We start from the raw sequence: 16,419 nt of genomic DNA on the forward strand, positions 1-16,419 counted from the left end.
ATTTTAATGTATGGAAGGACCAAAATAAAAAATTAATGTAATCAAGTTTTGAAATGATATTTGTTAGAAAGTAACACAAAACAAGAAGAAAATAACAAGTGGAAACAAACACGGGTCTTCTCAACAAATGACATATTTCCAAACAAATCTTCTCAACACAAGTCCAACCACCCACGCTTCTATACGGTACAAGTCTCAGCTCCGCCGGCCTAATTTTTTATTTTATTAATTCTTTCTTTTTATGGCACCGGAGGTACATTTAAATTGTTGGCATGAAATTAAGCTGTAACAGAATTTAATTTTACAAGTATGGAATCCAACTGTAAGTTTTAAGTAAATCATTTAACATATAAGTTGTTTGTATTGAATTTTGTGTGAAATGGAAGGAGTGGTTAATGATGATGGGTCAAGTTTACCGAAAGGCTCTGGTTCGACATCGGTTGAGACACACATGGCTCAGGAAATGTTTCGTATGCCTCCATGGATGCTAAGAAGGTGGGGTGGATCCTAAAGATAGTTTTGGACTTGGGTTTGGTTCAGATAATGTAGTGGTCTTAGATGAGGATTGTACCATTGATGAAACTAGGGCGTTTCCTAAGATACACTTCTCGGAATGAATCCATGAGCAAATCAACCAAAGTATGTGTAATACGATTATTGTTCGGCTTCTTGGTCACTCAACTGGGTACTTTGCCTTATCTACATGCATTCTTGCTTTGTGGAAATCGCATGCGAGCTTCAGCTAGTGGATCTCGATAATAGCTACTTGGTGAAGTTTGAGGATGAAAGGGATTACATTCATGTGCTCACGGAGGGATGATGGACGATCTATGGCAACTATCTGATTGTGCAACCTTGGAGTCGAAATTTTTCTACTTCGGAGAAGCATCATTCACATGTAAGGTTCGTCTCCCGGGTCTTTCTTATAGATATTACTGCAAAGCTATGTTTAGACATATTACTCAAGTGGTGGGACGAGTAATAAAAGTGGATTATAATACGCAAGTAGGCGAAAGGGGTAAATTTTCCAGTTTGGCCATCATGGTGGACCTGAATAAGCTGTTACGTCCGTGTATTGGAATTGATAATTTTATCCAAAAATTGGAATATGAAGGGCTTAATCAGATTTGTTTTGGGTGTGGTACCCATGTCCATTCGAAGGAGAATTGCAACACCTTAAATCCTCTCATTGAGGAACCGAGTAACATGAAAGTTCAACAAGGAACAGATAGCCGGGTCGAAGAAACAGAACCAAAATGTAAAGTTATATATGATTTTGGAAAAATATAATGATTGGGTGATCAAAACAGAAACTAAGTCATAGGTTGGTGATCAAATTGGTAGTTTACTCTAAAATATATACCAATTGGAAAGTGAGCCGGGTCGAAGGAACAGTAGCCTTGAAACGGTAGGAAAGCCCATAAAGGGTTTATTTGATCTCTGTCACTGGGGAACTGGCTCGGCGCCAAATTGGATGATCAGTTGACCACTCTCTCGCTTCGTCATATCTACCGCCCGAGCTCCACCGCGCCGCTCCTCTCTGCCGCTACTTCCGCCTCCAGTCCCACTGTTTCTCCTTTGATCCTTCCAGATCGTTACTTTAAACACTTGTTTGAATCCTTATCGGATAAAAGAATAAAAAGGAAGAAAAATGAACGTGAAATTGCTAGGTTTTCAGTCAAACATTGGATTGCTTTTTATTCTTTTATCCGACAAGTGATAGAATGAACACGAATCTAAATATTTTTTTTAAAAAAAAAATTATATTTTAAAAAAAATTAATTAGGTATTATTTTTTTAATTTTTCCCTATACAAGAAATAATCAGGACGGACCATGACACAAGGATTCAAATATTTCAACCTTGCTAACTTTACTGACTTATTAGCAACGGAAAACTTCCTTTTAGACAGCTAAAAGAGAGGTAATTATACCAGGTTTTAGTTTTTTGTTATGTTGTAATATGAAAGTGTATTATAGGGTTTTATTACATATTGATGAGGAATTTACGTAAATCTTGCTAGCTACATCATATGTGATCCCAAACAATAAGATTTATTTATCTCAAAGTAACTTTTAAGTAATTAATCACTCCTTATTTACCTGTAAGAATAAGGTGGAGATTCACCTTAAAATATGGGATATGTGAATCTTATTAACTAGGTTTACATATGATGTGAAGAGACATACGAATCTTATTAACTTTTGTGGGACTTCACAAGATCAAAGTTAGAATAATTAATTTGGGTGTTAAATTTGAAAATTTGTATAAGGTTATAATAACTTTTTAATTAGATTAATTGAATTTTGTTAGTTTGCTTGCTTTCTTATTTCTCAAACTTGACTTCCTGGGGTTTTTGATTTTCCTGGTGAAGGATTCTTGAGTGGCAAAGCTTTGCATTATGAGTAAAATCAATTTTAATAATGATTTGTCGATTGAACAACTTTGTTAGACAACGACGACAACAAAAATGTTGATACAATTTAATCCAAAGTGATTGACGTAACTTATGTGGATAGAAGTTTTGCACTTCCCTGTGGTATTGTGGTGGTCATGTTTTAACAACACTGTTGTTTCATAGTTCCCTATGGTATGATTTTGGTCGACAGTCCCATTGTGGAGCACATGTTTCTGGAGTATATTTGCCTGTTGGGTTATTGACTATTTGACATTTGGTCAGTGTAATTGAGCACATGGGGTGCCTCTAGTCAGCAAACGCAGCTGGTGCCCATCCCTTTACGCAGCATGGCCCACGTGGCCGACATTTTAGCCCACAACAACCGAAGCTCCAACTTTTTAGATTTGGAGTGTGTGGATTGCCCACAACAATTGGTATGACTTGGTTCCTCTAACTCGAGCTTCCTCCGTCACTTAGAACTTTCAATTTTGACATGAAATAAAATAAAATCCGACCTAATGAACTTGAATTTAAATCCGATCAAGTGTATTACAACTATAAGAGATTCAATTGTTGCAGCTTGAATGAGTCCAAATTTAAATTTGTACAAATCGAAATACAAATTTAAAATGATTTTATCCCGAAATAAATTAAACCTTAAAAGATCTCACCCTAAGATGACTCATACCTTTAATGACCTAACTCAAGGAATCCGAACTTAGAATAATTTGAATCCAGAATTAATTAAACTCGAGATGAGTTGAATACCAAACGAACTTTTCTTTGTTCCAACAACTTTTAAAACTAATCCCACTTGTCTAATTTAAAGTATTAGATCGATCTAAAAACTCTCTATCCTAACAATTTTTTCTCTGACTAGGGACGAACATGGGATCTTAGGTTAGAAATGGTGAACTTGAACTTTTAAAATTTTAGAAAGCGAACTTAAACTTATAAAGTTTCAGGAGGTGAAAACAGATGTTCAAGAGAAAATACATTGAAAAAATCTAAAATATATGATAATTTTAAAATTTCAAGGATGATGACTGCCCTCACCCGCCCCTTTAGTTGGTCCTGTTTCTAACCCAACAACCAGTAGTCGTTAGGTCATGCGAGATATGTTCTATGCTATCGAGTTATACTAATCATCTAACTGAAGATATCCCCAACAGTCCAAACGAAGCTTGGCCGAAAGCGAAAGAACGACCCTTTCGTGTTGCAAAAAGTTACATAGAGAAACAAAGCAAAATGATGCTTACCCATGCCTTACTGTTTAGGGCTGGATTCTTGTTTTTCTTCCTTCTTCTCTCACCACTTGGAACCGAAAAGGCTGTTTTCATGTTCTCATATCATCGCAAGTAGGGTTGTAAATTAGTCGAGTCGAATTTGAGTATTGTTGAGTTTAACTCAACTTGAAAACTTTAAAATTAAGTTCGACTCGAAAACTCGCGAGCATAAAATTATCAAGCTCGACTCGAACTTAAAATAAAAAATTGAAGCTCGAACTTGAACCCTATATCTATTTTCACTCCTCCAAAAATTGTGTAAAACTAAAGAGTTTTATATTGTGTAAGTGGATTCTAACCCTATATTAAATTTAAAAATAACATAAAATATTAATATTATTAATATTTTAATTTTAAAAATCTAAATTTTTAATATATATTATTTTTTTCGAATAGCTCGCAAGCTTTTTGATTTAAGTATTAATTAACTCGTTTCGACTTTAAGAATTCAAATTAAGCTCAAGCTCAAGAAACTCGACTCGAGTCCAATCGATTTGAATGTTAACTCAACTTTAACCGAGTTAATCAAAAATAAAATTCAAGAATAGGTTGGGGTTGGATCCCATCTGACGCGTTGCATTATGTGTATATTAATTAAAGGGTAAAATAAGTATTTAATCGCTCAATTATCGCTTTAGTTTTGTTTTGGTCACTAAATTATTCTTTTTCAAAATCATCGTTAATATTATGTTTTGATTTCATTTTGGTCATCATTCGTTAAAAAATTAACGTTGATGTTGATGTGTCACCATAAATAATATCACGTCATCTTTGAAAAAAAATACTATGTCAACAGTTATGTTAATTTTTTAATGATGGATAACCAAAATGAAACTCAAACCCAACGTTAGTGATGATTTAAACAAAATAGTTAATTGACAAAAACGGAATCAAAGTAATAGTTAGATGACTAAATATGTGGTTTATCCATTAATTAAATAGTGCGTCATCAAAACTTTTCGGCCAAACCCAGCTCGAATGGTCCAATTACAAGTGTGTGTTGATGCACTTGTCCCTGTTGAACATATAAAATTGCCCACCCCACTGCTACATGTTACAAAGGAAAAGCCAAGAAGAAGTCTCAACATGAAGACAGTCTCATAGATATTCCTGTCTAACAACATCTTAATTTGGCCATAAAGATGCCATTCTATCTTATGCCTTTGCTTTATCACCATTATTGGCCATTCTTGGGTCCCCATTTTCTCCCTCCAGAGCCAATAAAGCTTATTCAAATCCATACTAAAACCACAATCTCTTCCATTCCATAAACATACCTCTCTCTCATTTAACATCCAACAAATCAGTCACTTCCCCTAAGAAACTACCATAATTTCTTAGTGGGTTCCCCCAACCTTTTCATGTCTCTGGCTTGAGACGAAGAAAATATATATATATATATATATATATATATAAACATCAATTATAAATGTATAACTTTTTTTTATTAAAATAGATGTCCAAGTACGAATCAAACGATTTCAATGGTAAATGAATTATTGTTAGTACTTTGATGTAGTGGTAAACAACAATCTACAGTAGAATTGTCAACGTTGAAGATGAGAAAAAGAGCCGAGGGAGAGGGTGGTGTGAATGACATGATAGACGATGGAGATGAATCTAGATTCGAGCTTCAAATCTTTTTTTCTTCAAATCACCATCCACTGTCAAATCGACTTGGTTTTAAGATATGTACATGTCCTTGACGAAGCTTTTGATTGTTTCAACAACTTCAATTCTTATCAAATATATATTGAAGCATTGCTAAGTTGATTGAAAATTACTCCTCATGTAATTGAAAACTCTTTAAGCAAAACTCTTATTATAAATCTCAAATATTGATAACAAAATTCACAATAATAGATTTCTTGAGAATTTCACAACTCAAATCATAGTTTTGATATCACTTCTAAGAAATTTGTGAGCGAAAAATAAACAATATGAGATCAACATATAATAAATAACACAACAAATGCGATTTGACGTGGTTTGACCCTACAAACTTCCATTGAGGACAAAAATAATAATCTATTGTAAACTTAGAAATTATTATTTTTTTACCACTGATGTCACTTAGTTTGTGCATAAACTTAGAAATTACAAAGAGCATAAACACATAAAATTCTCTATATATCTCAAAATTAAAGATGGGCACGGTCAGGTTTGGGTACCAGACCCAACTTTTTGAGAAAAAATTCGAACCTAACCCGACCTGACCCGAAATAATTTAAAATATTATTTTTATTCAATAAAAATAGGGATTTAATTAAAAAATAATTATAGAGAAGTATTATTGTAATTATCTCTAAATATATAAGGTAAAATTATATTTTTCGGCTTGAGTCGGATCAGATTTTTTACTCTAAATTCGAACCCAACCCAACCATAACCCAATTTATTTTTAAAACTCGACCAGATCAGATCGAGTTAGGTCGTAATCCGTCGGTTCGGGTCTCATACCCATCCCTATTCAAAATCCAATAAATCTAAAAATCTTTCCCAACGTCCTTATAAAGTTCATTTTTACAACTCACAAAAAGAAGTATATCTCTTCAAAAATTTCTCTCTCTAGAATTTAAAATCTACTCTATATTTATTCATTATGAATTCTTACATTAGTAAATTTTATCGTCAAATATTTTTCAGTTATTAGAATTATAATTTAATTTAACTTAATTAAAATTTAAATCAATAGGTAATACAAATTTTATTTAAAGTTCTAGCATATAGAATCGCATTGGCATAATTCAATATCAATGTATAAAGTTTGAACTAACCTGGCTTTTGGGAAGCAGTGGTTTGGAAGGTTAAATGATAATTTGAGCATGAGTGGTCTGGTATGTCAAACCCTGAGTTTCTTACTTGACTCCAAAAGGAATCCACGAAAAGGCGTTCTCATTTCACAAAGATAACAGTGGCGAATCCTATAGCTTTGATCAATGGCAACAGTAATGACGGCAACCATTGTCCCCCTGGATAAAATACCAAAGAATTGCTGTCAATGTGGGGTCAATGTCATGACTTGAAATGTGAACATAAAATGGTCAACTTATATTTTGGTCATTCTGCTATGATCAAATTTGAGATATAGTCCATGTATTTTATTTAGTATATGCCAGTCCTTAGCTTTTATAATTCTATTAGTTAGTTCAAATAGTTAAAGTCCATTAATAGTCTGATCACCATTTTAATGAATAATTAAAGTTTATTATTGTGTTTTTAAAACACTACTTCTGTTGATGGGAAAAAATTTATTTTGTCAATCTTTGGTGGTTCACTCCTTTTAATGTAGTTACAGGGGAATAAGGGCGTAGAAACGATTTATACAAGTATTTTACACAAGGATGGTGATACAAAAGAAAGAGAACGAAATTACAAAGAAAAACCTAAGAGAACTAAGCTGGAGAGGAGAGTGGTTGATGCACTCATTTTTCGCGTCAAAATAATTATTTTTTCTCAATTAATAAATAAAGAAATTTAACGTAGTAAAAGAGAAGTAACGGTTGATCCCACATAGAATAAGGAATCTTCTTGATTTATTCGTGCTTTGTTTAATCTTTGAGCCAAGAAGTGGATGGAGTAGAATTTGAGTAATGGTCGAATTATAGATGAAGAGAAATAAATAGAAGAAAGAAAAATAAAAAGATTTCAAAGAAGATTAAAAAGAAATTTAAAAAGAAAGTATAAAAGAAAATTCAATATGGTAAAATCACCTTGGCTTTGTCCGCAATTGAATTAAAATGTTCGGGGTACCTACAAAATTCAAATTAAAGATAAAAAAACTTAAAATAAACGAACCAAAATAACAAACGAAAATTGAAAACTAAAAATTGAAAATAAATTAAAATAAACGAATTAAAAGAAAACAAAATGGGTTATCTTCTATAAAACGCTATTTTAACGTCATTAGCTCGACGACCTGATTCAGACTACAGATTCTAAGATAGATGCTTCCTCCACTTCCTGGTCATAAATTAAAAACAAAGAAAGAAAGAAATCAGTAACTCGTCGTTAGTCCCCGACAACGGCGCCAATTTGACGCACATCTTTTTTCACGTCAAAATAATTATTTCTTCTCAATTAATAAATAAAGAAAATTTAACGTATTAAAAGAGAAGTAAAGGTTGATCCCCGTAGACCAAGGAATCTTCTTGATTTATTCGTTCTTTGTTTAATCTTTGAGCCAAGAAGTGGATGAAGTAGAATTTGAGTAATGGTGGGGATTATAGATGAAAAGAAATAAAAATAAAAATATTTCAAAAAGATTAAAAAAATTTTAAAAGAAATTCAATATGGTAAAATCAACCTTAGGTTTTCGCTTTGACTTAATTTTCTTCGAATCATTGAATTAGATTTTTCCTTCAGGATTCACGTTGATTACTTTGTCTACAAGGGCAATCCTCGTGACTCTTCTTTGTATACCGAACCCAAGACAATCTTTGATTCCGGCTTCAGAAATTGATGATCAACATCAATTGTCGTAGATCAATAACCGTTTAAGTTCGTGAAGACCAACTCAGATTGTTGTTTCAATAACAACTAATTTCGATCTCAATTACCTCTTAGCAAGGCAATCTTGCCAGCTGTGTTCCCAAGAAGTCGAATGTGCTTTCAATAAGCTGATCATTCCTCCCACACATTTAATCACAACAACATCTTGACCAAAGTCAATCTTTGATTTTGAAAATAAACGCAAAGACTGAGAGAGATATTCCAAAGTTTTTCAAGTACTTTTCAATTCTCACGTTGGAAAAAAGTCATCGCTTTAGCCATAGTCTTGAAATAAAATTAAAGAAAACGAAAATAGAAGAAAATATTTTTTATTAAACTAAAGAAAGAAAGGATGAATCCATTAGGCTTTCCCCAAGGAGTGTTAATAGACTTCTAAAAACCCTAAGATATTACATTTAAAATGAAAGAGTAATTCCTAAAAAAATAAAAAAATAAATCCTAATTTGAATTTGAAAAATGTAACTAAGTCTCCTTATCCACACAATCTGTTTATTGGACCTTCTAGAAGTTACTAACTGGACCTTGTAGAAGTTGCTGATTGGATGCCACATCAGCGATGTCATGCCACTAATCCGGCTATGATTCTAGAAAATAAAAAATTACACAATTCATCAGTTTTAGCAACATTTCTGGAATCTATTGTCCTGCATTGAAAATGAACGAAAAGGGCCAAGTTAACAACTTAAAATAGCTAATCAAGGAGTAATTGATCATAAAATAATGTATAATTTAAGCACTAATCAAATTTCCCCCTCACTTATTCAATACTTGTACTCAAGCATTTCTCAATTATCATGCAAAAAATCTTAAGTTGTCAACTCCAATTTCATAGAATTTCTAAGATTTCTAAGTAAATTCAATCAAGCAAGTGTCGAAATTCAAGATCAATCAAGCAAGGCATAACCAATTAAGTGTAAATCAATCAAGGCATTTCAATCATCCATCAATTTCAAAGAATTCAAGACTTAGTTCCTCACATGGGTTCACTCATTTCGCTCAAGTGTTTCGTGTAACTCCCTTAGACCGATGCTGGTGGCCCGATCCAATCTAGGATATCACATTAGGGCCACCGGAGCACCCACTGTAAAAAATCTCGAAAAATTAATTTTTTATTAAAACATGTAAAATCATAAAATATTTATATACACAATAGTGACATTTAACAATATTCAGAAATAAAATAGATTCCAGACTCGAATATAAAAACAAAATACAACCTACATGCCCCTAAACATGATGTACTCTGCAAGCAACGCCGGTGGAACTCCCTTACCGATGTCGATAATTGAATTGGTTCAATCCCTTTTAAACTGAAAATATGAGTAATAGAGTGAGCTTTTGAAAGCTCAGTAATACAGAACTACCAGATGATGCTGAAGAACATGCAAATAACAAATAAACATATGTTTCTTATGATTCGGACATATACAGATTTTTTGTTGAGCCGACGTCCCACTGATATATCAGATAGTAAAAGATAGAAAACTTTCAGTTCAGAGAAATGTTTCAGATGACTGGGTTCAGGAGATCAGAATAGGTTATCTAGTGTGTTCGCACAAAATCAGTGAAAATATATATATCAATTTTGAAGCAGTAGTAGTTTAAAACGTATCTTTAAAAACCATAGTAAAACCCTCCAACCGATCATCATATGTAGTTCCCTAGAACTACATAACCTAAGGGACACATTGGGGCCTGAGAGCCTACCCAAGAAAGATTCTCGGGGCTTCAAATCCTACCCAAGGGTTGCCTTAGGTCTATAAGGAATTACCAGTCAATGTTGAACCTATAAAAGGAATTACCAGCAGAGACTGAACCTACTAGAGATAAGAATTACCAGTCGATGCTGAACCTATTACAAGGAATGACCAGCAGCGACTGAACCTGCCAGAGATAGAAATTACCAGTCGATGTTGAACCTAATCAATGAATTACTAGCAACTACTGAACCCGTTAGAGTCTTCATATCAAATCCCAGAGTACCCGAATAAAAACATTTTTCAAACAGTAACAGAGATATCAGAAATCAGAGCAAAGATCAGAACAAAAATAAGAGAAAACATGTGATCATGGAACACTAGATGTTCCAGATATTATTCGGAGATACTAGATAATCTTTTCGGGCAGAGAAACACGGATCTTAAGTATACCAGTAGAATTCCAAAAATTAGAATCACTATCTAAAGATTTTATTAGTTGACAGGATCATCAGTTATTCAGAATGTGATTTATCAAGATCATATAGTATTCAGACATTTTTCAGAGGCATTAGGTAATCAGAAAGGTATTCAGAATCCTTTGCATCTGAGTTAATTGTGTTTTCAGATATGACAGGAGTGATTCCATTATTCAAAAATTCAGAGACATTTTGTTCATTAGGTTCTTGGAGAATTCTTAGCGATTTGAGTCGTTCAGGGAGAAACGAAGATTCATGGCATTTATTTGTGTTGACCTATCAGAATATCGAGTCAACCCGAACTGTACAAGACCCATCACTGATATATGTCAATCGGTCCAATCGTTGCACTTCCAAAGTATTCACTTCAGGGGTAAATTTCATAATTCCAATATAGATCTGGAATTTAAATCAATAATTCCAAGGTTCAAGTGGTTCAAGATATGAGTTCTCAGGTCGTCTCCATTATCACTAGCCATCCATTGTGCTTTTTACTCTATAAGCGTATCATTGTCATTTCATTCCAATCTGTCAGTGACATTACTTCTGATATATTATGCTTCAAGTATTCTAGTTCCTTTAAAGTTCAGGGTATTTGTTTCTTTGACCAGTAGAGGTTATTATAGTTATTACGAATCTCGATGACATTTCAGTAATTCATTTTAATTCAATCATATGTAATATTTCTGATAACTGGTCAAGAATATCTTTGTTGGGTTATCTTTCACCATCCGGGGAAGTCTTGGTTTTTTATAGTACAAGGGCATTTTCATAATTTTACCCCATAGGATTATTTTGGTAATTTCTTATCCACATAATCCCGGTATTTAACCTTTAACAAAATTTTATCAAAATTTACGGATCTTGAAAGCAATTCTTTATTATTGAATCACCGAACTTATTATTATTATTTCTGATTGATCTTCCACTTTCTTACGCGAGCCATATGAGTCATTTTGGTTACTGATTTTTTATCATATTCGGATCGAGTTTAGGAATAATTTACTATGTAGATGAGACCAATCATATTTATCCTTATATGTATCAATTTCCAACATGTTCCATAAAGCATGCATAAGGTAGAAATGTATTACCTCAATTTTTGTGCCATATCGGTCGACCAATTAAACTTCATTCGATCACTCTCAAACTTTAATCCAATGTCCAATAATTTCTCGAATACAAAGCAAAAAAATTTACGTCAGAACTAAACTTAAATGAGAAACCAACTTGAACCTAAAGATAAAACCTTGAAAAATGGCTTACCATGTGCAAATTTGGCAAAACGATCTTCGAAATTGGACTCATGACGTCGAAAAACATAAAATATGGCTTTTCAAAAAATTTGACTTTTTCGGTCAAAGTCAACGGTCTGACCGGTCAACTCTAACCAAAGTTAATGGGTCGAGTCAAAGTGGTTCGGGTGGGGCAGTTGAGTCAGATCGGTTCGGGTTGACTTGGCTCGGTTCAAATCGGGTTGACCGATTCGGGTTGGTCTATACCGACTGGACTGGTTCCAGAAGAATCTAGAGCTGGGGACAAGCCCCACGCGCACCCAGCGATGCGTGAAGCACGTGAGCCGGTAAGAATATGGCTGGTCGACGGTCGATTACTCCCTAGCTCATCAAACATCGATTGCAACCATCAATTTCACTTAAAATGAAATCAACCAAACCAAATAACCGAAAATAGAACCGGACTTACCGAACGATGATCGACGAAAGAAACGACGACGATACGACAACCCACTAGCTGGGTTTAAAGTGCACGGTGAAGGTGAACCCAATGGTGCAGGCAGTGAGGCAAGATAACGTCGATGGCGGTCAGAATCATCGAAAATGAGCGGCGGTCAGGTTTTTTTTACGGGTTTCATGACGTGATTTACAACGAACGTCACTGATTCACGATAGGCTAGGGGTTAGGTTTTTATCACCGTTCGATGGTGAGTCTATAGGTGGCGTCGAAATGGTGAAGGTGGCCAGACGGTAGTGGATTGAGGCTGCAAAGGAGGTCAACGGGGAGAGAGATTCGGGGAATTGGTTTGGGGACCAAAGTGGGGTTAAACCGATCATGTAAATTTAGTTTTCCCTGGGTCTAAAAAAATGGTCAAATTCGAGTTCCAATCCCTAGGTTTTCCTCTAACTTCCTAAAAAGGCCTGTAAATTTTGAAATCTTGCATTTTGGTCCTTAGTTTCTCCCTTGTTACTACCTTAATTCAACACTTTAAATTTAATAAAAATTTAGCCCCAAAATTGGGGCGTGACATTTCGGGTGAAAGAATCACTCAAGCTTAAGATAATCAACACATTACCTTAGGCTTGTAACTAAATCTAATCTCCACTACTTAGTATGAAAAGGATGTATTAATCAAGAGGACTTCAAATGGGTTGTAATTGGGCTAAGGTTCGGATAGGATAAAGGTTGAAAAATGGGGTTTCAAAAATTCAAGACATAGTAGAGAATATTTTGAAAATTTATTCAAATGAAGGTAAAATGAAAGAAAGGCGAAACAAAAAAACAAAGCTATTCACTCATTTTTTCTGTTTTTTCTTTTTTTTTATTTTCCTTTTCTGAAATGTTTTTTCTGCTCGAACAAAAAAAATTGCACTGAATTTTTGCTCACGCGAATCAAAACTGCATTGTTTAAATTTTTTTGTATTGAATTTCTGATATGTTTGAACTAAATTGCACTGGTTTTTTTCTGCTATTCGAACATGGTAAATTTTTTTATTGTTTTGTTCGATTTTGTACTTTATTTTTGAACAATTTTTTCTATTTTTTTAAATAATCTCACCTTGTCTTGAAGAAGGGTAACAAAAAGAGGAAAAACAAATTTGGCTCGGGTATAAAAATGTGGTGAATCAAAGAAAATGATATAAGGCTCAAAGTGGTTCTCTAGGGAAAATAAAAAGGGTAGGCTATTTTGTTTGGGGAAAAAAATGGGTTTAATCCTAATGTCTCTATCACATTAAAGTATCACAATCAAAAGTGTAGTCTCAACAGCATTGAATTACAAGTTCTAGAATGCAATCAATTAGTTCGACACACTCAATTAAAAAAAGAGAAAGAATAAAATATGTTCATTAAGCTCAAAATCACATGAAATGTCTATTGAACTAAGTCATGCATCCAAATCAATCAATGAATTCATCAAATTGCCACGAAAATTTACCTAAACTAATCATGACTTGCTATCTTGAATCCCAAACTCAACAAGAACATGATTGATTTCACAAAGAAACATAAAGAAATTAAATCAAACAAGATATCGACAACCAAGATAATCAACAATTCAAATCAAGAAATAACTCAATTTCAATCTCAAAAAATAGACAAGAGTTAACTTGATTTCTAATTCCACCCCCTCACTTAAAATCATATTGTCCCAATATGAACAATAAAAAGTAAAATGCAAAAGAAAGAGGATAAGGTACTCCCCGATCAATTTCAGCCACGGCCACGTCGTGGAGGGCTCTAGAGAATGTACAAAAGAATCTCAGTAATGTTGGTCTCGATGGAGTCTAGCCGCCCATGCACCTCATGGATTTCGCTATGCATGTTCGAGGGTGGAACAATGTACGACGCAATGGGAATTTCGACGAGGAGTCCCATCGAGTCCAAACACATAGCATCCAAAGGGTCCATTCCAGTGCCGCGGGATGTATAGTCCGAAGAAATACGCGCTCATTACGCGGGGTAATTGTGTCGGGAAAAACAATGTGCGACTCACTGGGAGTTCCGACGAGGAGTCCCATCGAGTCCAGACACCTAGCATCCATAGGGTCAATTGAAAAGCATAAGTAAATTGATTATAATCAAGGTTAACGAAATAAACGAGATGCAAGGCGATAAATTTAAGGTTCCAGAATTAGTGAGCGATCGGAATGCACAACACACTCAAAGGCACATAAACCAAAAACCCAAATTTACCTTCACACCGGTTTGCATACACCATAGAAAAAATAGTTCAACCTTACTTAACGAGGACGTAGTGTCATTATGTCCGGAATAATTATATGCAAGGAACCGGTGTATGTAATTGAGAGCGGGATCATGACTATGCCATCCTTTGGTGTTGCACACATTGTAGGTAGCACCGGGTGAACCGATAATATGAAGGACCTAAATCTATATCATCTTCTTGTTTAGAAGATATCACAACTTGATATAATTTATTACTAATATCATATAAAATATTTCACATTCACCATTTAGATCTATTTCAGATACCTCTCCAAGATTACTAATTTTTTGTTCTATTTTATTAACTTTATTATACATCTTATTAAAATATAGATATGTCATATCTATTAAACTATTAAAATCTTTACTAATATAAGTAATATTATTTTCATTCTTAGAGTATATATGCATAGTATGATTGCAATTTTTATCATTAAACAAACAATCTATTTCTTCCATGATTTTATCTTTCGTACTTAAAACCATCCGTTATCTGTGAAAATAACAAGCTTTACAACAACAAGGCTTAAATGTCACTTCACCGAACTAAGGCAAAAGTAAAGCAGAATAATATATACGAGTTTTAAGATAAATACTAAAATGAACAGAGTGCAAGATAAGATAGAACTTACAATAGTATTTGTATATTACTCACAGTCAGTGATAAATAAATCAAGTGACTTTCTATGTTAGGATGAAGGTGGCGTAGAGTAGAGAATAAGGTAGCTTTCTCTAGGTGAGCATGTTCTGGTGGTGAGTATCATCTTTCGAGTGTTGTTATTGGACGGGCTTTGGTGTTCTCGGGGAGTTTTTCTCCGAAGGCATAACAACTTATAATTCAATAATACTAAAAAGAATAGAGACAAAATCTAATATAAGCATAGTAAAGGGACCAAAACTATAATATGACCAAATAAAGTAAAAAAGAAAAGGCCAACCATCAAATATCAAACCTCATTCTCTCGGATCACCATTTAATCCACTTCCCCAATTTAGTTCAAGTCTTCAAAACTATATCAAGTTTCGTAGATCCCTCTGTATTCTTTCAACTTCCAAAAAGAAAAAAAATGGTTTTCCAAAGAGAAGAAGCAGATGAAACTGAAAGTAGATCTACAAAACAAGAGGAAGGGCTAATGAAGGAATCGAAGAAGAGGATCCTGGAGAGTGGTTGAACCTGACACTCGGTGGGAACTTATTACCAGCACGAGACTCGGAGTCTGAGTTGGACCCGCTGTTAAGACCAGTTCCTTCCAAGGTTTTCTCATGCAACTTCTGCAAGAGGAAGTTTTACAGTTCACAAGCCTTGGGTGGCCACCAAAACGCCCACAAGAGGGAGCGAGGTGCAGCCAGAAGATATCAATCCCATAGGACGATGATGAGTTTGCCGATGAACAGTCATGTGGTTCGATCACTTGGCGTTCGACAGCATTCGCTTGTGCACAAATCAACCATAGATAGAGCTGCTGCTGCTGCGAGATTTAATGATACCTACACGGTGCAGTTGGCAGTTGATGATGGGATGGATTTTATGTGGCCGGGCAGTTTCCGTTTGGATCCTCCACCATCTGAACAGCCTGCAGAACCATCCAAGCTTGACTTGAATCTTCGACTCTGATTTATCTATCTACTATCTTGTCCAAGTTTAGAAATCTCTTGAACTTTGGATAATTGTGAGGCATAAGTTTTGAGATTAGTTGTACTTTACTGTAAACATAGTGTTGAACAGATTTTTTGTTTATTTTACGTTTTCCTATAAAGTCGAGAAAATATACTTTTTGCAATTTGATCACTCACACAACCAACTGGAATCACACTTTCCTGCGGTGATGGAATGTTTGGAGCATTTTGCTTTTCATCTCACCGCAGCCTAGTTGGTGAGGTTGTTTTGCACTTAAACGTGCCTCATCCTTATCCAATTTTAACCACAGCTCAAGGCTCCCAGTGAACACATTCTGCCATCCCCAGGGAAACGGTAAGTTCTATTTCACCCTTTTCTTCACTTTTAAACAAGTATTATCCTTTTTGTTATATTATTTATTAGTACACATAATTTTAATATATTTTATTAACCAATGAGAATGCAT

At 34.4% G+C, this 16,419-nt stretch overlaps 1 protein-coding gene across 1 annotated transcript; it reads left to right on the top strand.

Annotated features, from left to right (window-relative positions):
- The first annotated feature begins 13,903 nt into the window (after positions 1-13,903).
- LOC120204913 (zinc finger protein 7-like) lies at positions 13,904-15,990 on the top strand. Its single transcript, XM_039204907.1, has 2 exons — positions 13,904-14,068; positions 15,444-15,990. Exons 1-2 carry the CDS (start codon positions 13,904-13,906, stop codon positions 15,948-15,950), a joined length of 672 nt encoding a protein of 223 aa, XP_039060838.1. The 3' UTR covers positions 15,951-15,990.
- The last annotated feature ends 429 nt before the right edge of the window (positions 15,991-16,419 follow it).

Source organism: Hibiscus syriacus, unplaced genomic scaffold, assembly GCF_006381635.1.
Source record: "Hibiscus syriacus cultivar Baekdansim isolate YM2019G1 unplaced genomic scaffold, ASM638163v2 tig00011761_pilon, whole genome shotgun sequence".
NCBI classification, from domain to species: Eukaryota; Viridiplantae; Streptophyta; class Magnoliopsida; order Malvales; family Malvaceae; genus Hibiscus; species Hibiscus syriacus.

Bases quoted from the DNA above. Each gene is read 5' to 3' on its own strand.
- LOC120204913 (XM_039204907.1), top strand. From the start codon at position 13,904: ATGCACCTCATGGATTTCGCTATGCATGTTCGAGGGTGGAACAATGTA. The intron at 14,069-15,443 runs GTAATTGTGTCG...AACTGAAAGTAG, and splicing joins ATACGCGCTCATTACGCGGG to ATCTACAAAACAAGAGGAAG.